Source organism: Sminthopsis crassicaudata, chromosome X (assembly GCF_048593235.1).
Source record: "Sminthopsis crassicaudata isolate SCR6 chromosome X, ASM4859323v1, whole genome shotgun sequence".
NCBI lineage: Eukaryota > Metazoa > Chordata > Mammalia > Dasyuromorphia > Dasyuridae > Sminthopsis > Sminthopsis crassicaudata.
In genome coordinates this window covers 13,187,227-13,214,631 of record NC_133623.1, presented here as the reverse complement: position 1 = coordinate 13,214,631, position 27,405 = coordinate 13,187,227, and the positions used below count along the sequence as shown (strand labels likewise).

Below are 27,405 nucleotides of genomic sequence, written 5' to 3'. Positions count from 1 at the left end.
ATACAGTTATCTTGCTGCACAAGGAAAATCGGATTTAGAAAGAAGGTAATAATAACAAGAGAAGAAAAACTTTCTTCTCAGAAATCATTGGTAGAGAATCTATAAAACATATGAGAGACCTTTTTCATTCACATTTTTATTCTAAATTTTTGTTGTTGTTGTTGTCATTGCATTAGGTCGTACAGTCCTATAGTTCTTTATCTTCCAAGGTTATTTCACACACTTCCTCTTCATGAATTCCAGCCAAACTTTGTAGTCATTTTTTTTGGAGGAGGACAGGAGTTAGACCACTTTTCACCTGTGTGTTCATTCTATCTAGACCCCATCATCCATCATACTGTACATAAGAGGAAAAATTAATTAAGAGAAAATATTAAATCTCTGAGGAGTGAGAAGCAATCAAATATAACAATGATGATTTTGTATCTTAAATGCCATCAAAAAGCCCAGGTCCTACTCCATGATGCAGGGCTCTGAAAGGCTAAGCCAGGGAAGGGCAATTGTTTAGATCTGATTTTATATGTGTGAGAAGAATTTTGTAATTGTGTTCATACAGTTCTTGGGTTTGTTTTGTCAGGTAGACCCCCCCAAGTATTTTATTTTGTCTACAGTAATTTTAAATGGAATTTCTCTTTTCTCTTACTGATGGGTCAGTCATATATAGAAATGCTAATGATTTGTGTGCGTTTATTTTATATCCTGCAACTTCACTAAAGCTGTGAATTATTTCCAGGAGATTTTTGGATGATTTTCTAGGATTCTCTAAGTAGATCATCATATCATCTGCAAAGAGTGATATTTTTATTTCCTCATTGCCTATTCTAATTCCTTTAATATCTTTTTCTTTTCTTATTGCTAAAGCCAACATTTCTAGTACAATGTCGAATAATACTGGTGATCATGGACATCCTTCTTTCACCCTTGAAGCATTCCGCTTCTCTCCATTACAAATAATGCTTGCTGTAGGTTTTAGACAAATACTGATGATTATTTTTTTTAAAAAAGGTCCCTTTTTATTCCTATGCTCTCTAGTGTCTTTAATAGGAATGGGTGCTCTATTTTGTGAAAAGCTTTTTCTGCCTCTATTGAGCTTATCATATGATTTCTGTTGGTTTTGTTATTGATGTGATTGATTATGGTAATAGTTTTCCTGATACTGAACCAACTCTGAATTCCTGGTATAAATACCATTTTTTCATAGTTTATTATCCTGCTGATAAGTTGTGGTAATCTCTTTGCTAATATTGTATTTAAAGTTCTTGCACCAATATACATTAGGGACATTGGTCTGTAGTTTTCTTTCTCTGTTTTGATCTTTTCTGGTTTAGGTATCAGTGTCATATTTATATCATAGAAGGAATTTGGAAGTACTCTTTCTTTACCTATTTTTCCAAAAAATTTACATAGTATTGGAGGTTAATTGCTCTTTATATGTTTGGTAAGATAAACTTGTGAATCCATCTGGCCCTTGACATTTTTTCTTGGGGAGTTCCCAGTTCATTGATGGCTTGTTTAGTTTGTTTTTCTAAAATTGGATTATATCAGTATTTTATTTACTCTACTGTTAACCTGGGCATTTTATATTTTTTGTAAATATTCATCCATTTTGGTTAGATCATCAGCCGTAAAGTTGGGCAAAATATCTTCTACTTATTGCTTTAATTATTTTTTCATTGGTGGCAAGTTCCCCCTTTTCAGTTTTGACGCTGGTGATTTTTTCTTTCCTTTTTCTGATGAAATTAATGAAAAGTTTGTTTATTTTATTAGTTTTTTTTTTTCATAAAACCAAGTCAGTTTTATTCATTAGTTCAATAGTTTTCTTAGTTTCTATTTTATTAATCTATTCTTGGAATTTCAAAATTCCTAATTTAGTATTTAATTGGAAGTTTTTGATTTATCTTTTTCTAACTTTTTTAGTTGCATGCCTAATTCATTGATCTCCTCTTTCTGTATTTTATTTATGTAGCTGTTTAAAGATATAAAATTTCCTTTAAGAACTGCTTTGGCTGTAACCTATAAGTTTGGTCTCATCATTGCCATTTTCTTGGATGAAATTATGGATTGTTTCAGTGACCTGTTGTCTGACCCACTCATTATTTAATATTAGATTATTTAGTTTCCAATTGGTTGTTAGTCTATCTATCTTTCCCTCCCCCTTTATTGAACATTATTCTTATTTCATTGTGGTATGAAAAGGAAGCATTTACTATGTCTGCCTTTCTGCAGTTGACTGTTAGGTTTTTCTGCCCTAATACGTGGTCAATTTTTGTGTAGATGCCATGTACTGCCGAGAAAAAAGGTCCCTATTCAGTTTTCTTCAGAGGTTTATTATATCTAGGCTTTCTAGGATTCTATTAAGCTCCCTAGTTTCTTTCTTGTATTTACATCAGCTTTCAATGAACACATTAAAGAATGATACCAGTCTATAACTGTAGCTCAACTCCTTGCCTACAGTGACAAAATTACAGATCCTTGATGTTTTCAAATAGGCTGATGCTGAGGGGGAAAACCAGTTTAATTATAAGAAGATGAAGTGGTAGATGGAGGCACTTAGAGTGATTCTGAAGGAAACTTGAAGATACCTTTAAGAACTTGAGGTGGTTTTCTTATATTTAATTTCTCTTCAGAACTTAAAGATTTTCTTTTTCTTGATATGTTCTCACTGGCACTCCATTTACATATAAGACATAATGAGGGTAATGTTTTTGTCTCCTGTATTGGAAGAAGAAATGGGGAGAGATTTTCTTCTTAACTAGCAAAAGTGGGGAGAAGAAGAAGAAAAAGAAGAAAGGGTTTTAAAAAGAGGGGGTGGTATGTTAATCCTGTTAATAACAGGATCTCTGAAGTAGAATTATTGAGTGATGAGAAGTGAAATGTAGATGGAACATATTTTGCCTTTATTGCTGCTTCTGAGTAGAAGAAAGGAGGTAATGGGGAAGAGATGTTAAGGTTGAAGTTAGTCACTGCTCAAATCGTTCATTAGCATTTGCTCTAAACATCCCCCTATAGAAATTTGGCTGTGTATATTTATGGCTATAAGCCAATACTTTAGAGCAGTGGTGTCAAATGAAAGAGATGAAGCCCTCAGCCACACTGTAGGCCACAAGTTGACTTGGTTTTTCAAAGTATTATTAGTTCTGTTTTCTTGTATTTTTGCTTCTTTTGTTAAATATTTCCCATCTGAATCTGGTTGATCTGCACTCTAGTGTCTGGTGGACTAAATTTGACCCTTCTCCTTTAGGCAAAAACCCCCCCCACATTAGAATTAGCATTATAGCTCATATATATCATATTAACCCTGTTTTTTAAGAAACAAAAGAGTGCCAACTATTAGCAGCATTGATGATGCAATAGGAAATCACATTTAGATGACTATCCTTATTTTTAAGTTTTATTTATTTTAACTGATAAGCACTTTTTTTTCTCTTCTTACACTTTCTTCCCCTTCTTCCCTCACTGAGAAAAATGAAGTCATTTAATTAATATGAATATTCAAGGGAAACGAATTCCAGCCTTGGTCATTTGTAAAACTGTGTCTCTTTCTGCATTTTAAGTCCATCCTCTCTCTACCCAGAAGTAGATAGCATTCTTCTTCACTGAGCCTTTGGAGTTATACTTGGTCATTGTGCTGATCAGAGCGAAGTCTTTCAAGCTACTCTGTCTTTAAAATTAGCTGACTGTATCAACTGGTCTCATGGTTCCATAATTTCACTCTGCATAAATTCATACAAGTCTTCTCAGATTCTTTTGTAACAATCTCTTTTACTAGTTCTGAATTTAAACTTTATATATTTCAATGAACAGAAATCTTATTTTTCTCTCTATATCCTCTCCTCCCACATAAAAAAAATCCAACATTTTTACAATGAATTATTTGTAGTCATGCAAAGTTAATCTCTGCACTAGTCATTTCCAAACACACACCCACACCCCTTGCTCTGAATCTTAAATCCAGGTAAACATAAACAGGTCCATTGGCTTTTAGTCTATCTTTCCCTGCCCCTTTAGTGAATATTCTTCTTATTGCAATGTGGTGTGTTTCTGCAGTTGATTGTGAGGATTTTATGCCCTGATGCATGGTCGACTGTTGTGTAGGTGCTGTGTACTGTCTAGCTTTCATCATTGTATTGATCGAACTTTTGTATTTAACTGTTGTTAGTCTCTCGGTCTTCCCATTCTGCTCACTTCACTCTATCAGTTCACATAGTCTTCTGGGGTTTCACTGAAGAAGTCCCTGTGACCATTTCTTATGCCACAGTAGCAGTCCATGTAGCCTATTGGCATCCCTGAATTTGTTTACTGTTTCTCCACTAGATGAATTCCCTCTTAGTCATGCCTTCTTTGTCACTGCAAGAAAGAGTTCAATTTCAATATTTTCATGCTTACTAAGTCATTTTCTTCTTTCTCTAATCTCTTTAGGTTAAAAGCCTTTTCTTGCCTTTAATTGGTATTACTGGGTCAAAGAGTATACACTAAACTTTGGGGACCTTTAGGCATTTCACAGAAATAGCCTTGATTTACAACTTCTGTGAATTATTAATTGCTTATCTTAATTTTGAATTGCCTATTGAGGGTTCTGTAGGTAAACCATCAAATGTGCTGCAAAAAGTGCTCAGTTTTTCCCTCTTTGCCTATGATTTTGGCCTCAGATTTCTTGTCTTCCTAGCTTCTAATTTATCCCCACTACATATGATGCCAGCTGGTGGGTTGAGAAACATGAGTGGACACAGCAGGGAAAGGTCCATGTCTAAAAACATAAGATATGTTTTTAGACGAGTATTCTTTCGGCATTAGGGGAGTATCGTTCAGTATTTGGTCAGAAGTGTCTGATGAAGAGAGAAACTTGGAACTATGTGAGAATTTGGGTTTTTTTCCCTGAGATAGTGGAATTTAATCTCTTCATTTTGTATTTCTACAATATGCTTGCTATCAATATAGACCGCTGAATTGTATTGTAAAGGTGAAATTGACTGCAATTGAAAGCAGTATGAGCATGCTGAATTGGTCCACTTAGATTTTTCTCTCGTACATCGTTCGTACTGATCTCAGGGATCCATTGGAATTTGAGAGCGGAGAGCTCCAGAAACCTGTATGAAATGCTTAATTTAAACATTAAACATTTTATACCAAAAAGAGACCCCCTGTATAGACTCAATAGCTGCCCCGGGAGGACTGCTCTGCATTCCAATGAGAGCTCCTGAGAGATGCTTATTAGACTCTGATTGTATTAAAAGGGCTTTGAAATGTGCCCAAGAGGAGTAATAGCTGTAGCTCCCATTCTCATAAGGTTTTCAAGGCTATTGGTACATGTAGTTTTATCTCCCCTTTTACAAAGGAAGAAATGGATGCTCCCAAAGATTAAGTGGTTTACCCAGAGTCCCACCTACTCCCATCTGAGCAGAAACAAACTGATTCCAAAGCAGCTGCTATGCTACCATACCAGTCCTGTTTTCCACATAAAGAGCAACCCTTGAATCCTGAAAATTCTGAGATCATTAAGCATAGCCAATCCTTGAGTAACAAAGCCTCTTTCAACTTGATGCCATGAATGTTAATAAAAATGTCACCTATCTGCACCAAACTATGCAGTGTATAGTGGTAGAAAGTATGGTTCATTTGCTATTGAAGAGAGAGAGCCCATGGTGGTGGAGGAGGTAGCCATAACAGTAGGAATAAGAACTGGTTTTGCTATCCTGCCTATTGGGAGTCAGACGCTGTGCTTACTTTACAAGATTATCTCCCAGTTGGTCCTCAAAAAAAACCCTGGGAGGTAGGTGCCGTGATAAGCCCCATTTGCTGGTCAAGAAAACTACGGCAAGCAGACTTGAGGAGACTGGTTGAAGTAGCTGACTTAGAAACGGAAGCTCAGGACGTGACCCTGGATACGGCACCTGCCCCACGTTGAGCTTCCTTGTCATCTTGGGAGAGCTTATCCTACTTGGCCTTCTATGTAAGGTACTGTAGAAATGGGAGCAGTGTCGCACGTGCATCTGCATTTGTGTGTGTTTCTATCTGTGTCTGTAAGCACAGAAGGAATTTTCAGATGCTTTAGTAGATGGAGTTTGCGTCGATGTGCACGGGCCCTTGTAGTGTTAGAATGGAAAAATAACAGTGTGCCTGAAGTCAATGCCTACATCCTTGTAGTTGACTTTGTGAGGAGTGTTAGATTTCTGAATTATTTCCTGTTAAATCATTCCAATTCAATTTTGAGAGGGCTAATTATTCAAATGTATTAGCCCATCACTATTTGGAAGGGTTGTTCTAATGTAATTAACCAGACTAAAAAATTCACTGTAAGCATTCTAAATTGTGTCTTTAATTACATGAAAGTAAAATGATTTTTCAAATTTCATCCCATGGACGATCTCATTACTTTACCCCCCCCCCCCGCCCTGCTTCAGCTTTGGTTTAGAGTAACTTCATTTTGAGATTAAATGTCACATACATTTTGTTGATGGACAAACCTTAGGCTTTGTTATAAGGGGAAAAGGCCTGTTCTGGATGTCCGATACCAAAAGGGACTCCCTAGACCTTCAGATCACCTGGTACTGTGTCGATCGTTTTTTAACTCATGCAACGCGTGCACATGTGACTACACTGGTTTGTCTTAAGACTATTTGGGTACATTAATTTTTCTAAAAAGAGTACTATCATCCACATCTTTTTGCAAGAAATATATTTAAGTGTTGGCATCAGGAAATGTCTTATAAGACGAAAATTTGTCATAGATAAGATGTGTCATGAATTTTGTAACCATGATATTACAGAGAGTTTGTTGGAACACTTAGGATTGGGTATAGGACTGTGTACGTGCCGCGGAGAGAAAACATATGTGAATTGAGGCCGCCGAGGGGCTGTTTGGGTAAGGTAGACCCTGCTCTACTCTGGAGTTGTTCTCTTTTGTACTTTGGATTCAAGGTTTCCAAGGAAACTGATCAGGTAGGGATTAGAGATAACAAACTTGAAATGAAAATGATTCCCACTTGCTCTCTTTCACTAGATAGAAGCCCACCCCACCAGCCAGCTTGGACAGCAGTGACACTGAAAGGTTTGAGCTGGTCTTCTGTGGCATTCAGGAAATGAGTTGACCAGTGTGTGTGTGTGTGTGCTATATCACTCAGGAATGTCTCCAGAATGAGCAAATCTCTTTGGGTTTTGTTAAAATGTTCCCAAAGATGGCTTTTGGGTGGAGAATTCAGTCAGCCATTCAGTAAACATCGATTAAATTGGGACTACATGCTGGGCAGAAGAAGCGAGGTGTTGCTGTAAATAGAGAACTGACCCAGCCTCGGTTCTATCCTCAGAGACTTATTAGCTGTGTGACCCTGGGCGACTGATTTGAGTTGTATTTGCCTTAGTTCCTTTTCTGTACAATGAGTAACATAGTGGAGAAGGAAATGGCAAACCACTTCAGTATCTCTGCCAAAAGATGCCTAAGGACTAGTCACAAAGAGTAAGACTGAAGAGTTACAAATGTTCCAGGCGCAGAGGCGAGTACTAGAAGCCTTTGGATGGCCCCATACTGAAGGAACCAGGGCTCCCTGCAATTGTAAAACTGTGCATCTGTCCCACTGGTCTTTTTGAGTGTGATTTAATTAAAAATGAGTTTACGGCGAAAGCTCAAATAAGGGGATATGAGCAGTTGTTCTTCTATTCAAATTCACCCGGGACCAGTAACCAAATTGAAGAAGGGATTTTGGAACACTGCACATATTTGTTCCCACTTGGAAATGTGGGGCCCTGGCCTACCTAAGCTTTTTCCCCATCTCTGGCCTAGGAAAGTGGCCTTCATCTGTCTGGGGTGATGGTTTTCCACACTTTCCATCTATTTCATTTTGTATTGTTTTCACTTTCTGGTGTGGGTTGGCATATTGTTCACTCCTCTTTCTTGCCACAAAAAGCCATTTAGCACTTCCCATCGCAACTAAGGGCTTCCCTTTAAAGAACTTTGGGGGCACTGGAATACGCCACCATGATTTTTTGCTCCTCTCCATTCTCTTGTTTCAAGTAGAAGACATCTTTCCTTCATCTGTGTCCAAGAGAAAATAATTTAGCTTCTTCCCAGCAAGGAAGAAAAGAAAGTTTAGGCGTTGAAATCGCATTACAAAAGCAGTCATTGAGCCAACAATACAGCATTTATTAAGTGTTTACTATATCCAAGGAAATGAACTTGTAAGAACTAAACCGCTAGGCAATTTTATTGGGTTTGACATTTTTTTATACCAAAAAAGGAAGAAGTGAAGAATCCACTGTTCTGAAGATGGGAAAATACGATTCTCAAACACAACAAACACCTGCCAATGGAAGACATGCTGCATCTGCCACAGAAGGTATGTTACTGATTGGGGGGGGGGAGGAAGAGTTAGGGGACTTAGGGAGAAAGTAGAAGAATAGAAAGATGGAACAGGGACTACTTAATGGAGACGGACAGAGAATTAGACTAAAGAGAGAAAAGGAAAAACAAGGTAAAGGAATGACATAGGAATGAGGAGAAAAAGAAGGAAGTGAAAATGAGAGACTGAGGCGAAGTACAAAGGAGGAAACAAAAGATAAAAGAGGGTGAAGGAGTTAGAGTGAAGTAGAATATATTGGAAGGACATGTACGGAATGGAGGGGAAGGAGATAGAAGAGGGGGAAGGACCCAGAAGTAGAACATACAGGAAAGAGATAGAATAGAGTCTTGCCTAGACTCCTCTTTTCCTCTATTTCTTTCATTCGGTATCATCTATTCATTTTTCTCTCAATCTTATCTTTTTATCACTCTGTCTCTTTAGCTATCTACACCTCTGTGTTTCATCTATTCCATCCACCTCTCTCTTTAAAACGTGTCTGTCATCGATCAAGTCTGGCTGTGCTTCTCTATCTCTATATTTCTATCATTCGGTATCATCTAGTCATTTGTGTCTCTATGCTGTCACTTTATCTCCCAGTCTCTTGAGTTATCTCCAAGTATATGTCTCTTCTTGTCCATCCATCTCTCTCTTTAGCATTTCTCTTTCATCTTTCAAGTCTGGTTGGACTGTTCATCTGTCTCTCTATCCTGTCCTTGTTTTCCCTCTATCTCTTTAGCTATCTCCACCTCAATGTTTCCTCTTTTCTATCCATCTCTCTCGTTATCATGTGACTGTCATCTTTAAAGTTTGTACTTCTCTTTCTCTATATTTCTGTCTTTTTCTCTCTCCATTTCTTTGCTATCTACACCTTTGTTTCTCCTCTTTTCCATCCATCTCTCTCTTTATCCTTTGTCTATCAACTTTCAAGTCTAGCTGGACTTCTCATTCTCTATATTTCTATCTTTCTGGATCATCTGTTCATTTGTCTATCTGTCCCGTCTCTATCTCTAGCTATTTCCAATTCTATTTCTCCTCTTTTCCATCCATGTCCCCCTTGATCACTTCTCTGTTGTCCTTCAAGTCTGGCTGGACTTCTCTATTTCTATATTTCTATCATTCGGAATCATCTAGTCATTTGTGTCTCTATCCTGTCACTTTATCTCCCAGTCTCTTGAGTTATCTCCAAGTATGTGTCTCTTCTTGTCCATCCATCTCTCTCTTTAGCATTTCTCTTTCGTCTTTCAAGTCTGGTTGGACTGTTCATCTGTCTCTCTATCCTGTCCTTTTTTTTCTCTATCTCTTTAGCTATCTACACCTCTCTGTCTCCTCTTTTCCATCCATCTCCCCCTTTATCACTCCTCTGTTGTCCTTCAAGTCTGGCTGGACTTCTCTTTCTCTATATTTCTTTCATTCAGTATCATCTGTTCATTTTTCTCTCTATCCTGTCCTTTTTTCCCCTCTATCTCTTTAGCTATCTCCACCTCAATGTTTCCTCTTTTCTATCCATCTCTCTCGTTATCATGTGACTGTCATCTTTAAAGTTTGTACTTCTCTTTCTCTATATTTCTGTCTTTTTCTCTCTCCATTTCTTTGGCTATCTACACCTTTGTGTCTCCTCTTTTCCATCCATCTCTCTCTTTATCCTTTGTCTATCAACTTTCAAGTCTAGCTGGACTTCTCATTCTCTATATTTCCATCTTTCTGAATCATCTGTTCATTTGTCTATCTGTCCCGTCTCTATCTCTAGCTATTTCCAATTCTATTTCTCCTCTTTTCCATCCATGTCCCCCTTGATCACTTCTCTGTTGTCCTTCAAGTCTGGCTGGACTTCTCTATCTCTATATTTCTATCGTTCGGTATCATCTAGTCATTTGTGTCTCTATGCTGTCACTTTATCTCCCAGTCTCTTGAGTTATCTCCAAGTATGTGTCTCTTCTTGTCCATCCATCTCTCTCTTTAGCATTTCTCTTTCATCTTTCAAGTCTGGTTGGACTGTTCATCTGTCTCTCTATCCTGTCCTTGTTTTCCCTCTATCTCTTTAGCTATCTCCACCTCAATGTTTCCTCTTTTCTATCCATCTCTCTCGTTATCATGTGACTGTCATCTTTAAAGTTTGTACTTCTCTTTCTCTATATTTCTGTCTTTTTATCTCTCCATTTCTTTGGGATATCTACACCTTTGTGTCTCCTCTTTTCCATCCATCTCTCTCTTTATCATTTGTCTATCAACTTTCAAGTCTAGCTGGACTTCTCATTCTCTATATTTCTATCTTTCTGGATCATCTGTTCATTTGTCTATCTGTCCCGTCTCTATCTCTAGCTATTTCCAATTCTATTTCTCCTCTTTTCCATCCATGTCCCCCTTGATCACTTCTCTATTGTCCTTCAAGTCTGGCTGGACTTCTCTATTTCTATATTTCTATCATTCGGTATCATCTAGTCATTTGTGTCTCTATCCTGTCACTTTATCTCCCAGTCTCTTGAGTTATCTCCAAGTATGTGTCTCTTCTTGTTCATCCATCTCTCTCTTTAGCATTTCTCTTTCGTCTTTCAAGTCTGGTTGGACTGTTCATCTGTCTCTCTATCCTGTCCTTTTTTTCTCTATCTCTTTAGCTATCTACACCTCTCTGTCTCCTCTTTTCCATCCATCTCCCCCTTTATCACTCCTCTGTTGTCCTTCAAGTCTGGCTGGACTTCTCTTTCTCTATATTTCTTTCATTCAGTATCATCTGTTCATTTTTCTCTCTATCCTGTCCTTTTTTCCCCTCTATCTCTTTAGCTATCTCCACCTCAATGTTTCCTCTTTTCTATCCATCTCTCTCGTTATCATGTGACTGTCATCTTTAAAGTTTGTACTTCGCTTTCTCTATATTTCTGTCTTTTTCTCTCTCCATTTCTTTGCTATCTACACCTTTGTGTCTCCTCTTATCCATCCATCTCTCTCTTTATCCTTTGTCTATCAACTTTCAAGTCTAGCTGGACTTCTCATTCTCTATATTTCTATCTTTCTGGATCATCTGTTCATTTGTCTATCTGTCCCGTCTCTATCTCTAGCTATTTCCAATTCTATTTCTCCTCTTTTCCATCCATGTCCCCCTTGATCACTTCTCTGTTGTCCTTCAAGTCTGGCTGGACTTCTCTATCTCTATATTTCTATCGTTCGGTATCATCTAGTCATTTGTGTCTCTATGCTGTCACTTTATCTCCCAGTCTCTTGAGTTATCTCCAAGTATGTGTCTCTTCTTGTCCATCCATCTCTCTCTTTAGCATTTCTCTTTCATCTTTCAAGTCTGGTTGGACTGTTCATCTGTCTCTCTATCCTGTCCTTGTTTTCCCTCTATCTCTTTAGCTATCTCCACCTCAATGTTTCCTCTTTTCTATCCATCTCTCTCGTTATCATGTGACTGTCATCTTTAAAGTTTGTACTTCTCTTTCTCTATATTTCTGTCTTTTTATCTCTCCATTTCTTTGGGATATCTACACCTTTGTGTCTCCTCTTTTCCATCCATCTCTCTCTTTATCATTTGTCTATCAACTTTCAAGTCTAGCTGGACTTCTCATTCTCTATATTTCTATCTTTCTGGATCATCTGTTCATTTGTCTATCTGTCCCGTCTCTATCTCTAGCTATTTCCAATTCTATTTCTCCTCTTTTCCATCCATGTCCCCCTTGATCACTTCTCTATTGTCCTTCAAGTCTGGCTGGACTTCTCTATTTCTATATTTCTATCATTCGGAATCATCTAGTCATTTGTGTCTCTATCCTGTCACTTTATCTCCCAGTCTCTTGAGTTATCTCCAAGTATGTGTCTCTTCTTGTCCATCCATCTCTCTCTTTAGCATTTCTCTTTCGTCTTTCAAGTCTGGTTGGACTGTTCATCTGTCTCTCTATCCTGTCCTTTTTTTCTCTATCTCTTTAGCTATCTACACCTCTCTGTCTCCTCTTTTCCATCCATTTCCCCCTTTATCACTCCTCTGTTGTCCTTCAAGTCTGGCTGGACTTCTCTTTCTCTATATTTCTTTCATTCAGTATCATCTGTTCATTTTTCTCTCTATCCTGTCCTTTTTTCCCCTCTATCTCTTTAGCTATCTCCACCTCAATGTTTCCTCTTTTCTATCCATCTCTCTCGTTATCATGTGACTGTCATCTTTAAAGTTTGTACTTCTCTTTCTCTATATTTCTGTCTTTTTCTCTCTCCATTTCTTTGGCTATCTACACCTTTGTGTCTCCTCTTTTCCATCCATCTCTCTCTTTATCCTTTGTCTATCAACTTTCAAGTCTAGCTGGACTTCTCATTCTCTATATTTCTATCTTTCTGGATCATCTGTTCATTTGTCTATCTGTCCCGTCTCTATCTCTAGCTATTTCCAATTCTATTTCTCCTCTTTTCCATCCATGTCCCCCTTGATCACTTCTCTGTTGTCCTTCAAGTCTGGCTGGACTTCTCTATCTCTATATTTCTATCGTTCGGTATCATCTAGTCATTTGGGTCTCTATGCTGTCACTTTATCTCCCAGTCTCTTGAGTTATCTCCAAGTATGTGTCTCTTCTTGTCCATCCATCTCTCTCTTTAGCATTTCTCTTTCGTCTTTCAAGTCTGGTTGGACTGTTCATCTGTCTCTCTATCCTGTCCTTTTTTTTCTCTATCTCTTTAGCTATCTACACCTCTCTGTCTCCTCTTTTCCATCCATCTCCCCCTTTATCGCTCCTCTGTTGTCCTTCAAGTCTGGCTGGACTTCTCTTTCTCTATATTTCTTTCATTCAGTATCATCTGTTCATTTTTCTCTCTATCCTGTCCTTTTTTCCCCTCTATCTCTTTAGCTATCTCCACCTCAATGTTTCCTCTTTTCTATCCATCTCTCTCGTTATCATGTGACTGTCATCTTTAAAGTTTGTACTTCTCTTTCTCTATATTTCTGTCTTTTTCTCTCTCCATTTCTTTGGCTATCTACACCTTTGTGTCTCCTCTTTTCCATCCATCTCTCTCTTTATCCTTTGTCTATCAACTTTCAAGTCTAGCTGGACTTCTCATTCTCTATATTTCTATCTTTCTGGATCATCTGTTCATTTGTCTATCTGTCCCGTCTCTATCTCTAGCTATTTCCAATTCTATTTCTCCTCTTTTCCATCCATGTCCCCCTTGATCACTTCTCTGTTGTCCTTCAAGTCTGGCTGGACTTCTCTATCTCTATATTTCTATCGTTCGGTATCATCTAGTCATTTGTGTCTCTATGCTGTCACTTTATCTCCCAGTCTCTTGAGTTATCTCCAAGTATGTGTCTCTTCTTGTCCATCCATCTCTCTCTTTAGCATTTCTCTTTTATCTTTCAAGTCTGGTTGGACTGTTCATCTGTCTCTCTATCCTGTCCTTGTTTTCCCTCTATCTCTTTAGCTATCTCCACCTCAATGTTTCCTCTTTTCTATCCATCTCTCTCGTTATCATGTGACTGTCATCTTTAAAGTTTGTACTTCTCTTTCTCTATATTTCTGTCTTTTTATCTCTCCATTTCTTTGGGATATCTACACCTTTGTGTCTCCTCTTTTCCATCCATCTCTCTCTTTATCATTTGTCTATCAACTTTCAATCTAGCTGGACTTCTCATTCTCTATATTTCTATCTTTCTGTATCATCTGTTCATTTGTCTATCTGTCCCGTCTCTATCTCTAGCTATTTCCAATTCTATTTCTCCTCTTTTCCATCCATGTCCCCCTTGATCACTTCTCTGTTGTCCTTCAAGTCTGGCTGGACTTCTCTATCTCTATATTTCTATCGTTCGGTATCATCTAGTCATCTGTCTCTCTATCCTGTCCTTTTTTTTCTCTATCTCTTTAGCTATCTACACCTCTCTGTCTCCTCTTTTCCATCCATTTCCCCCTTTATCACTCCTCTGTTGTCCTTCAAGTCTGGCTGGACTTCTCTTTCTCTATATTTCTTTCATTCAGTATCATCTGTTCATTTTTCTCTCTATCCTGTCCTTTTTTCCCCTCTATCTCTTTAGCTATCTCCACCTCAATGTTTCCTCTTTTCTATCCATCTCTCTCGTTATCATGTGACTGTCATCTTTAAAGTTTGTACTTCTCTTTCTCTATATTTCTGTCTTTTTCTCTCTCCATTTCTTTGGCTATCTACACCTTTGTGTCTCCTCTTTTCCATCCATCTCTCTCTTTATCCTTTGTCTATCAACTTTCAAGTCTAGCTGGACTTCTCATTCTCTATATTTCTATCTTTCTGGATCATCTGTTCATTTGTCTATCTGTCCCGTCTCTATCTCTAGCTATTTCCAATTCTATTTCTCCTCTTTTCCATCCATGTCCCCCTTGATCACTTCTCTGTTGTCCTTCAAGTCTGGCTGGACTTCTCTATCTCTATATTTCTATCGTTCGGTATCATCTAGTCATTTGGGTCTCTATGCTGTCACTTTATCTCCCAGTCTCTTGAGTTATCTCCAAGTATGTGTCTCTTCTTGTCCATCCATCTCTCTCTTTAGCATTTCTCTTTCGTCTTTCAAGTCTGGTTGGACTGTTCATCTGTCTCTCTATCCTGTCCTTTTTTTTCTCTATCTCTTTAGCTATCTACACCTCTCTGTCTCCTCTTTTCCATCCATCTCCCCCTTTATCGCTCCTCTGTTGTCCTTCAAGTCTGGCTGGACTTCTCTTTCTCTATATTTCTTTCATTCAGTATCATCTGTTCATTTTTCTCTCTATCCTGTCCTTTTTTCCCCTCTATCTCTTTAGCTATCTCCACCTCAATGTTTCCTCTTTTCTATCCATCTCTCTCGTTATCATGTGACTGTCATCTTTAAAGTTTGTACTTCTCTTTCTCTATATTTCTGTCTTTTTCTCTCTCCATTTCTTTGGCTATCTACACCTTTTTGTCTCCTCTTTTCCATCCATCTCTCTCTTTATCCTTTGTCTATCAACTTTCAAGTCTAGCTGGACTTCTCATTCTCTATATTTCTATCTTTCTGGATCATCTGTTCATTTGTCTATCTGTCCCGTCTCTATCTCTAGCTATTTCCAATTCTATTTCTCCTCTTTTCCATCCATGTCCCCCTTGATCACTTCTCTGTTGTCCTTCAAGTCTGGCTGGACTTCTCTATCTCTATATTTCTATCGTTCGGTATCATCTAGTCATTTGTGTCTCTATGCTGTCACTTTATCTCCCAGTCTCTTGAGTTATCTCCAAGTATGTGTCTCTTCTTGTCCATCCATCTCTCTCTTTAGCATTTCTCTTTTATCTTTCAAGTCTGGTTGGACTGTTCATCTGTCTCTCTATCCTGTCCTTGTTTTCCCTCTATCTCTTTAGCTATCTCCACCTCAATGTTTCCTCTTTTCTATCCATCTCTCTCGTTATCATGTGACTGTCATCTTTAAAGTTTGTACTTCTCTTTCTCTATATTTCTGTCTTTTTCTCTCTCCATTTCTTTGGGATATCTACACCTTTGTGTCTCCTCTTTTCCATCCATCTCTCTCTTTATCATTTGTCTATCAACTTTCAATCTAGCTGGACTTCTCATTCTCTATATTTCTATCTTTCTGGATCATCTGTTCATTTGTCTATCTGTCCCGTCTCTATCTCTAGCTATTTCCAATTCTATTTCTCCTCTTTTCCATCCATGTCCCCCTTGATCACTTCTCTGTTGTCCTTCAAGTCTGGCTGGACTTCTCTATTTCTATATTTCTATCATTCGGAATCATCTAGTCATTTGTGTCTCTATCCTGTCACTTTATCTCCCAGTCTCTTGAGTTATCTCCAAGTATGTGTCTCTTCTTGTCCATCCATCTCTCTCTTTAGCATTTCTCTTTCGTCTTTCAAGTCTGGTTGGACTGTTCATCTGTCTCTCTATCCTGTCCTTTTTTTTCTCTATCTCTTTAGCTATCTACACCTCTCTGTCTCCTCTTTTCCATCCATCTCCCCCTTTATCACTCCTCTGTTGTCCTTCAAGTCTGGCTGGACTTCTCTTTCTCTATATTTCTTTCATTCAGTATCATCTGTTCATTTTTCTCTCTATCCTGTCCTTTTTTCCCCTCTATCTCTTTAGCTATCTCCACCTCAATGTTTCCTCTTTTCTATCCATCTCTCTCGTTATCATGTGACTGTCATCTTTAAAGTTTGTACTTCTCTTTCTCTATATTTCTGTCTTTTTCTCTCTCCATTTCTTTGGCTATCTACACCTTTGTGTCTCCTCTTTTCCATCCATCTCTCTCTTTATCCTTTGTCTATCAACTTTCAAGTCTAGCTGGACTTCTCATTCTCTATATTTCTATCTTTCTGGATCATCTGTTCATTTGTCTATCTGTCCCGTCTCTATCTCTAGCTATTTCCAATTCTATTTCTCCTCTTTTCCATCCATGTCCCCCTTGATCACTTCTCTGTTGTCCTTCAAGTCTGGCTGGACTTCTCTATCTCTATATTTCTATCGTTCGGTATCATCTAGTCATTTGGGTCTCTATGCTGTCACTTTATCTCCCAGTCTCTTGAGTTATCTCCAAGTATGTGTCTCTTCTTGTCCATCCATCTCTCTCTTTAGCATTTCTCTTTCGTCTTTCAAGTCTGGTTGGACTGTTCATCTGTCTCTCTATCCTGTCCTTTTTTTCTCTATCTCTTTAGCTATCTACACCTCTCTGTCTCCTCTTTTCCATCCATCTCCCCCTTTATCGCTCCTCTGTTGTCCTTCAAGTCTGGCTGGACTTCTCTTTCTCTATATTTCTTTCATTCAGTATCATCTGTTCATTTTTCTCTCTATCCTGTCCTTTTTTCCCCTCTATCTCTTTAGCTATCTCCACCTCAATGTTTCCTCTTTTCTATCCATCTCTCTCGTTATCATGTGACTGTCATCTTTAAAGTTTGTACTTCTCTTTCTCTATATTTCTGTCTTTTTCTCTCTCCATTTCTTTGGCTATCTACACCTTTGTGTCTCCTCTTTTCCATCCATCTCTCTCTTTATCCTTTGTCTATCAACTTTCAAGTCTAGCTGGACTTCTCATTCTCTATATTTCTATCTTTCTGGATCATCTGTTCATTTGTCTATCTGTCCCGTCTCTATCTCTAGCTATTTCCAATTCTATTTCTCCTCTTTTCCATCCATGTCCCCCTTGATCACTTCTCTGTTGTCCTTCAAGTCTGGCTGGACTTCTCTATCTCTATATTTCTATCGTTCGGTATCATCTAGTCATTTGTGTCTCTATGCTGTCACTTTATCTCCCAGTCTCTTGAGTTATCTCCAAGTATGTGTCTCTTCTTGTCCATCCATCTCTCTCTTTAGCATTTCTCTTTCATCTTTCAAGTCTGGTTGGACTGTTCATCTGTCTCTCTATCCTGTCCTTGTTTTCCCTCTATCTCTTTAGCTATCTCCACCTCAATGTTTCCTCTTTTCTATCCATCTCTCTCGTTATCATGTGACTGTCATCTTTAAAGTTTGTACTTCTCTTTCTCTATATTTCTGTCTTTTTATCTCTCCATTTCTTTGGGATATCTACACCTTTGTGTCTCCTCTTTTCCATCCATCTCTCTCTTTATCATTTGTCTATCAACTTTCAAGTCTAGCTGGACTTCTCATTCTCTATATTTCTATCTTTCTGGATCATCTGTTCATTTGTCTATCTGTCCCATCTCTATCTCTAGCTATTTCCAATTCTATTTCTCCTCTTTTCCATCCATGTCCCCCTTGATCACTTCTCTATTGTCCTTCAAGTCTGGCTGGACTTCTCTATTTCTATATTTCTATCATTCGGAATCATCTAGTCATTTGTGTCTCTATCCTGTCACTTTATCTCCCAGTCTCTTGAGTTATCTCCAAGTATATGTCTCTTCTTGTCCATCCATCTCTCTCTTTAGCATTTCTCTTTCATCTTTCAAGTCTGGTTGGACTGTTCATCTGTCTCTCTATCCTGTCCTTGTTTTCCCTCTATCTCTTTAGCTATCTCCACCTCAATGTTTCCTCTTTTCTATCCATCTCTCTCGTTATCATGTGACTGTCATCTTTAAAGTTTGTACTTCTCTTTCTCTATATTTCTGTCTTTTTATCTCTCCATTTCTTTGGGATATCTACACCTTTGTGTCTCCTCTTTTCCATCCATCTCTCTCTTTATCATTTGTCTATCAACTTTCAATCTAGCTGGACTTCTCATTCTCTATATTTCTATCTTTCTGTATCATCTGTTCATTTGTCTATCTGTCCCGTCTCTATCTCTAGCTATTTCCAATTCTATTTCTCCTCTTTTCCATCCATGTCCCCCTTGATCACTTCTCTGTTGTCCTTCAAGTCTGGCTGGACTTCTCTATCTCTATATTTCTATCGTTCGGTATCATCTAGTCATTTGTGTCTCTATCCTGTCACTTTATCTCCCAGTCTCTTGAGTTATCTCCAAGTATGTGTCTCTTCTTGTCCATCCATCTCTCTCTTTAGCATTTCTCTTTCATCTTTCAAGTCTGGTTGGACTGTTCATCTGTCTCTCTATCCTGTCCTTTTTTTTCTCTATCTCTTTAGCTATCTACACCTCTCTGTCTCCTCTTTTCCATTCATCTCCCCCTTTATCATTCCTCTGTTGTCCTTCAAGTCTGGCTGGACTTCTCTTTCTCTATATTTCTTTCATTCAGTATCATCTGTTCATTTTTCTCTCTATCCTGTCCTATTTTCCCCTCTATCTCTTTAGCTATCTCCACCTCAATGTTTCCTCTTTTCTATCCATCTCTCTCGTTATCATGTGACTGTCATCTTTAAAGTTTGTACTTCTCTTTCTCTATATTTCTGTCTTTTTATCTCTCCATTTCTTTGCTATCTACACCTTTGTGTCTCCTCTTTTCCATCCATCTCTCTCTTTATCCTTTGTCTATCAACTTTCAAGTCTAGCTGGACTTCTCATTCTCTATATTTCCATCTTTCTGAATCATCTGTTCATTTGTCTATCTGTCCCGTCTCTATCTCTAGCTATTTCCAATTCTATTTCTCCTCTTTTCCATCCATGTCCCCCTTGATCACTTCTCTGTTGTCCTTCAAGTCTGGCTGGACTTCTCTATTTCTATATTTCTATCATTCGGAATCATCTAGTCATTTGTGTCTCTATGCTGTCACTTTATCTCCCAGTCTCTTGAGTTATCTCCAAGTATATGTCTCTTCTTGTCCATCCATCTCTCTCTTTAGCATTTCTCTTTCGTCTTTCAAGTCTGGTTGGACTGTTCATCTGTCTCTCTATCCTGTCCTTTTTTTCTCTATCTCTTTAGCTATCTACACCTCTCTGTCTCCTCTTTTCCATCCATCTCCCCCTTTATCACTCCTCTGTTGTCCTTCAAGTCTGGCTGGACTTCTCTTTCTCTATATTTCTTTCATTCAGTATCATCTGTTCATTTTTCTCTCTATCCTGTCCTTTTTTCCCCTCTATCTCTTTAGCTATCTCCACCTCAATGTTTCCTCTTTTCTATCCATCTCTCTCGTTATCATGTGACTGTCATCTTTAAAGTTTGTACTTCTCTTTCTCTATATTTCTGTCTTTTTCTCTCTCCATTTCTTTGCTATCTACACCTTTGTGTCTCCTCTTTTCCATCCATCTCTCTCTTTATCCTTTGTCTATCAACTTTCAAGTCTAGCTGGACTTCTCATTCTCTATATTTCCATCTTTCTGAATCATCTGTTCATTTGTCTATCTGTCCCGTCTCTATCTCTAGCTATTTCCAATTCTATTTCTCCTCTTTTCCATCCATGTCCCCCTTGATCACTTCTCTGTTGTCCTTCAAGTCTGGCTGGACTTCTCTATCTCTATATTTCTATCGTTCGGTATCATCTAGTCATTTGTGTCTCTATGCTGTCACTTTATCTCCCAGTCTCTTGAGTTATCTCCAAGTATGTGTCTCTTCTTGTCCATCCATCTCTCTCTTTAGCATTTCTCTTTCATCTTTCAAGTCTGGTTGGACTGTTCATCTGTCTCTCTATCCTGTCCTTTTTTTTCTCTATCTCTTTAGCTATCTACACCTCTCTGTCTCCTCTTTTCCATTCATCTCCCCCTTTATCATTCCTCTGTTGTCCTTCAAGTCTGGCTGGACTTCTCTTTCTCTATATTTCTTTCATTCAGTATCATCTGTTCATTTTTCTCTCTATCCTGTCCTATTTTCCCCTCTATCTCTTTAGCTATCTCCACCTCAATGTTTCCTCTTTTCTATCCATCTCTCTCGTTATCATGTGACTGTCATCTTTAAAGTTTGTACTTCTCTTTCTCTATATTTCTGTCTTTTTCTCTCTCCATTTCTTTGCTATCTACACCTTTGTGTCTCCTCTTTTCCATCCATCTCTCTCTTTATCATTTGTCTATCAACTTTCAAGTCTAGCTGGACTTCTCATTCTCTATATTTCTATCTTTCTGGATCATCTGTTCATTTGTCTATCTGTCCCATCTCTATCTCTAGCTATTTCCAATTCTATTTCTCCTCTTTTCCATCCATGTCCCCCTTGATCACTTCTCTATTGTCCTTCAAGTCTGGCTGGACTTCTCTATTTCTATATTTCTATCATTCGGAATCATCTAGTCATTTGTGTCTCTATCCTGTCACTTTATCTCCCAGTCTCTTGAGTTATCTCCAAGTATATGTCTCTTCTTGTCCATCCATCTCTCTCTTTAGCATTTCTCTTTCATCTTTCAAGTCTGGTTGGACTGTTCATCTGTCTCTCTATCCTGTCCTTGTTTTCCCTCTATCTCTTTAGCTATCTCCACCTCAATGTTTCCTCTTTTCTATCCATCTCTCTCGTTATCATGTGACTGTCATCTTTAAAGTTTGTACTTCTCTTTCTCTATATTTCTGTCTTTTTATCTCTCCATTTCTTTGGGATATCTACACCTTTGTGTCTCCTCTTTTCCATCCATCTCTCTCTTTATCCTTTGTCTATCAACTTTCAAGTCTAGCTGGACTTCTCATTCTCTATATTTCTATCTTTCTGGATCATCTGTTCATTTGTCTATCTGTCCCGTCTCTATCTCTAGCTATTTCCAATTCTATTTCTCCTCTTTTCCATCCATGTCCCCCTTGATCACTTCTCTGTTGTCCTTCAAGTCTGGCTGGACTTCTCTATCTCTATATTTCTATCGTTCGGTATCATCTAGTCATTTGTGTCTCTATCCTGTCACTTTATCTCCCAGTCTCTTGAGTTATCTCCAAGTATGTGTCTCTTCTTGTCCATCCATCTCTCTCTTTAGCATTTCTCTTTCATCTTTCAAGTCTGGTTGGACTGTTCATCTGTCTCTCTATCCTGTCCTTTTTTTTCTCTATCTCTTTAGCTATCTACACCTCTCTGTCTCCTCTTTTCCATTCATCTCCCCCTTTATCATTCCTCTGTTGTCCTTCAAGTCTGGCTGGACTTCTCTTTCTCTATATTTCTTTCATTCAGTATCATCTGTTCATTTTTCTCTCTATCCTGTCCTATTTTCCCCTCTATCTCTTTAGCTATCTCCACCTCAATGTTTCCTCTTTTCTATCCATCTCTCTCGTTATCATGTGACTGTCATCTTTAAAGTTTGTACTTCTCTTTCTCTATATTTCTGTCTTTTTCTCTCTCCATTTCTTTGCTATCTACACCTTTGTGTCTCCTCTTTTCCATCCATCTCTCTCTTTATCCTTTGTCTATCAACTTTCAAGTCTAGCTGGACTTCTCATTCTCTATATTTCCATCTTTCTGAATCATCTGTTCATTTGTCTATCTGTCCCGTCTCTATCTCTAGCTATTTCCAATTCTATTTCTCCTCTTTTCCATCCATGTCCCCCTTGATCACTTCTCTGTTGTCCTTCAAGTCTGGCTGGACTTCTCTATTTCTATATTTCTATCATTCGGAATCATCTAGTCATTTGTGTCTCTATGCTGTCACTTTATCTCCCAGTCTCTTGAGTTATCTCCAAGTATATGTCTCTTCTTGTCCATCCATCTCTCTCTTTAGCATTTCTCTTTCATCTTTCAAGTCTGGTTGGACTGTTCATCTGTCTCTCTATCCTGTCCTTGTTTTCCCTCTATCTCTTTAGCTATCTCCACCTCAATGTTTCCTCTTTTCTATCCATCTCTCTCGTTATCATGTGACTGTCATCTTTAAAGTTTGTACTTCTCTTTCTCTATATTTCTGTCTTTTTCTCTCTCCATTTCTTTGCTATCTACACCTTTGTGTCTCCTCTTTTCCATCCATCTCTCTCTTTATCATTTGTCTATCAACTTTCAATCTAGCTGGACTTCTCATTCTCTATATTTCTATCTTTCTGTATCATCTGTTCATTTGTCTATCTGTCCCGTCTCTATCTCTAGCTATTTCCAATTCTATTTCTCCTCTTTTCCATCCATGTCCCCCTTGATCACTTCTCTGTTGTCCTTCAAGTCTGGCTGGACTTCTCTATCTCTATATTTCTATCGTTCGGTATCATCTAGTCATTTGTGTCTCTATCCTGTCACTTTATCTCCCAGTCTCTTGAGTTATCTCCAAGTATGTGTCTCTTCTTGTCCATCCATCTCTCTCTTTAGCATTTCTCTTTCATCTTTCAAGTCTGGTTGGACTGTTCATCTGTCTCTCTATCCTGTCCTTTTTTTTCTCTATCTCTTTAGCTATCTACACCTCTCTGTCTCCTCTTTTCCATTCATCTCCCCCTTTATCATTCCTCTGTTGTCCTTCAAGTCTGGCTGGACTTCTCTTTCTCTATATTTCTTTCATTCAGTATCATCTGTTCATTTTTCTCTCTATCCTGTCCTATTTTCCCCTCTATCTCTTTAGCTATCTCCACCTCAATGTTTCCTCTTTTCTATCCATCTCTCTCGTTATCATGTGACTGTCATCTTTAAAGTTTGTACTTCTCTTTCTCTATATTTCTGTCTTTTTCTCTCTCCATTTCTTTGCTATCTACACCTTTGTGTCTCCTCTTTTCCATCCATCTCTCTCTTTATCATTTGTCTATCAACTTTCAAGTCTAGCTGGACTTCTCATTCTCTATATTTCTATCTTTCTGGATCATCTGTTCATTTGTCTATCTGTCCCATCTCTATCTCTAGCTATTTCCAATTCTATTTCTCCTCTTTTCCATCCATGTCCCCCTTGATCACTTCTCTATTGTCCTTCAAGTCTGGCTGGACTTCTCTATTTCTATATTTCTATCATTCGGAATCATCTAGTCATTTGTGTCTCTATCCTGTCACTTTATCTCCCAGTCTCTTGAGTTATCTCCAAGTATGTGTCTCTTCTTGTCCATCCATCTCTCTCTTTAGCATTTCTCTTTCGTCTTTCAAGTCTGGTTGGACTGTTCATCTGTCTCTCTATCCTGTCCTTTTTTTCTCTATCTCTTTAGCTATCTACACCTCTCTGTCTCCTCTTTTCCATCCATCTCCCCCTTTATCACTCCTCTGTTGTCCTTCAAGTCTGGCTGGACTTCTCTTTCTCTATATTTCTTTCATTCAGTATCATCTGTTCATTTTTCTCTCTATCCTGTCCTTTTTTCCCCTCTATCTCTTTAGCTATCTCCACCTCAATGTTTCCTCTTTTCTATCCATCTCTCTCGTTATCATGTGACTGTCATCTTTAAAGTTTGTACTTCTCTTTCTCTATATTTCTGTCTTTTTCTCTCTCCATTTCTTTGCTATCTACACCTTTGTGTCTCCTCTTTTCCATCCATCTCTCTCTTTATCCTTTGTCTATCAACTTTCAAGTCTAGCTGGACTTCTCATTCTCTATATTTCCATCTTTCTGAATCATCTGTTCATTTGTCTATCTGTCCCGTCTCTATCTCTAGCTATTTCCAATTCTATTTCTCCTCTTTTCCATCCATGTCCCCCTTGATCACTTCTCTGTTGTCCTTCAAGTCTGGCTGGACTTCTCTATCTCTATATTTCTATCGTTCGGTATCATCTAGTCATTTGGGTCTCTATGCTGTCACTTTATCTCCCAGTCTCTTGAGTTATCTCCAAGTATGTGTCTCTTCTTGTCCATCCATCTCTCTCTTTAGCATTTCTCTTTCGTCTTTCAAGTCTGGTTGGACTGTTCATCTGTCTCTCTATCCTGTCCTTTTTTTCTCTATCTCTTTAGCTATCTACACCTCTCTGTCTCCTCTTTTCCATCCATCTCCCCCTTTATCGCTCCTCTGTTGTCCTTCAAGTCTGGCTGGACTTCTCTTTCTCTATATTTCTTTCATTCAGTATCATCTGTTCATTTTTCTCTCTATCCTGTCCTTTTTTCCCCTCTATCTCTTTAGCTATCTCCACCTCAATGTTTCCTCTTTTCTATCCATCTCTCTCGTTATCATGTGACTGTCATCTTTAAAGTTTGTACTTCTCTTTCTCTATATTTCTGTCTTTTTCTCTCTCCATTTCTTTGGCTATCTACACCTTTGTGTCTCCTCTTTTCCATCCATCTCTCTCTTTATCCTTTGTCTATCAACTTTCAAGTCTAGCTGGACTTCTCATTCTCTATATTTCTATCTTTCTGTATCATCTGTTCATTTGTCTATCTGTCCCGTCTCTATCTCTAGCTATTTCCAATTCTATTTCTCCTCTTTTCCATCCATGTCCCCCTTGATCACTTCTCTGTTGTCCTTCAAGTCTGGCTGGACTTCTCTATCTCTATATTTCTATCGTTCGGTATCATCTAGTCATTTGTGTCTCTATGCTGTCACTTTATCTCCCAGTCTCTTGAGTTATCTCCAAGTATGTGTCTCTTCTTGTCCATCCATCTCTCTCTTTAGCATTTCTCTTTCATCTTTCAAGTCTGGTTGGACTGTTCATCTGTCTCTCTATCCTGTCCTTGTTTTCCCTCTATCTCTTTAGCTATCTCCACCTCAATGTTTCCTCTTTTCTATCCATCTCTCTCGTTATCATGTGACTGTCATCTTTAAAGTTTGTACTTCTCTTTCTCTATATTTCTGTCTTTTTATCTCTCCATTTCTTTGGGATATCTACACCTTTGTGTCTCCTCTTTTCCATCCATCTCTCTCTTTATCATTTGTCTATCAACTTTCAATCTAGCTGGACTTCTCATTCTCTATATTTCTATCTTTCTGTATCATCTGTTCATTTGTCTATCTGTCCCGTCTCTATCTCTAGCTATTTCCAATTCTATTTCTCCTCTTTTCCATCCATGTCCCCCTTGATCACTTCTCTGTTGTCCTTCAAGTCTGGCTGGACTTCTCTATCTCTATATTTCTATCGTTCGGTATCATCTAGTCATTTGTGTCTCTATCCTGTCACTTTATCTCCCAGTCTCTTGAGTTATCTCCAAGTATGTGTCTCTTCTTGTCCATCCATCTCTCTCTTTAGCATTTCTCTTTCATCTTTCAAGTCTGGTTGGACTGTTCATCTGTCTCTCTATCCTGTCCTTTTTTTTCTCTATCTCTTTAGCTATCTACACCTCTCTGTCTCCTCTTTTCCATTCATCTCCCCCTTTATCATTCCTCTGTTGTCCTTCAAGTCTGGCTGGACTTCTCTTTCTCTATATTTCTTTCATTCAGTATCATCTGTTCATTTTTCTCTCTATCCTGTCCTATTTTCCCCTCTATCTCTTTAGCTATCTCCACCTCAATGTTTCCTCTTTTCTATCCATCTCTCTCGTTATCATGTGACTGTCATCTTTAAAGTTTGTACTTCTCTTTCTCTATATTTCTGTCTTTTTCTCTCTCCATTTCTTTGCTATCTACACCTTTGTGTCTCCTCTTTTCCATCCATCTCTCTCTTTATCCTTTGTCTATCAACTTTCAAGTCTAGCTGGACTTCTCATTCTCTATATTTCCATCTTTCTGAATCATCTGTTCATTTGTCTATCTGTCCCGTCTCTATCTCTAGCTATTTCCAATTCTATTTCTCCTCTTTTCCATCCATGTCCCCCTTGATCACTTCTCTGTTGTCCTTCAAGTCTGGCTGGACTTCTCTATTTCTATATTTCTATCATTCGGAATCATCTAGTCATTTGTGTCTCTATGCTGTCACTTTATCTCCCAGTCTCTTGAGTTATCTCCAAGTATATGTCTCTTCTTGTCCATCCATCTCTCTCTTTAGCATTTCTCTTTCATCTTTCAAGTCTGGTTGGACTGTTCATCTGTCTCTCTATCCTGTCCTTGTTTTCCCTCTATCTCTTTAGCTATCTCCACCTCAATGTTTCCTCTTTTCTATCCATCTCTCTCGTTATCATGTGACTGTCATCTTTAAAGTTTGTACTTCTCTTTCTCTATATTTCTGTCTTTTTATCTCTCCATTTCTTTGGGATATCTACACCTTTGTGTCTCCTCTTTTCCATCCATCTCTCTCTTTATCATTTGTCTATCAACTTTCAATCTAGCTGGACTTCTCATTCTCTATATTTCTATCTTTCTGTATCATCTGTTCATTTGTCTATCTGTCCCGTCTCTATCTCTAGCTATTTCCAATTCTATTTCTCCTCTTTTCCATCCATGTCCCCCTTGATCACTTCTCTGTTGTCCTTCAAGTCTGGCTGGACTTCTCTATCTCTATATTTCTATCGTTCGGTATCATCTAGTCATTTGTGTCTCTATCCTGTCACTTTATCTCCCAGTCTCTTGAGTTATCTCCAAGTATGTGTCTCTTCTTGTCCATCCATCTCTCTCTTTAGCATTTCTCTTTCATCTTTCAAGTCTGGTTGGACTGTTCATCTGTCTCTCTATCCTGTCCTTTTTTTTCTCTATCTCTTTAGCTATCTACACCTCTCTGTCTCCTCTTTTCCATTCATCTCCCCCTTTATCATTCCTCTGTTGTCCTTCAAGTCTGGCTGGACTTCTCTTTCTCTATATTTCTTTCATTCAGTATCATCTGTTCATTTTTCTCTCTATCCTGTCCTATTTTCCCCTCTATCTCTTTAGCTATCTCCACCTCAATGTTTCCTCTTTTCTATCCATCTCTCTCGTTATCATGTGACTGTCATCTTTAAAGTTTGTACTTCTCTTTCTCTATATTTCTGTCTTTTTCTCTCTCCATTTCTTTGCTATCTACACCTTTGTGTCTCCTCTTTTCCATCCATCTCTCTCTTTATCATTTGTCTATCAACTTTCAAGTCTAGCTGGACTTCTCATTCTCTATATTTCTATCTTTCTGTATCATCTGTTCATTTGTCTATCT

The 27,405-nt window shown here is 38.3% G+C and overlaps 1 protein-coding gene across 5 annotated transcripts in view; it reads left to right on the top strand.

The window, feature by feature from the left end:
• The window catches only part of DIAPH2 (diaphanous related formin 2), an 865,016-nt gene that overhangs the window by 789,935 nt on the left and 47,676 nt on the right, over positions 1–27,405 (top strand). For 4 of the 5 annotated variants that reach the window (XM_074277737.1, XM_074277736.1, XM_074277735.1 and 1 more), the window contains one exon: positions 8,232–8,330. The exons of the other annotated variant lie outside the window; for it this stretch is intronic. In XM_074277737.1, coding sequence (XP_074133838.1) covers positions 8,232–8,330 — 99 coding nt within the window. The remainder of the gene's footprint in view (positions 1–8,231; positions 8,331–27,405) is intronic. 5 annotated transcript variants of the gene reach the window in all.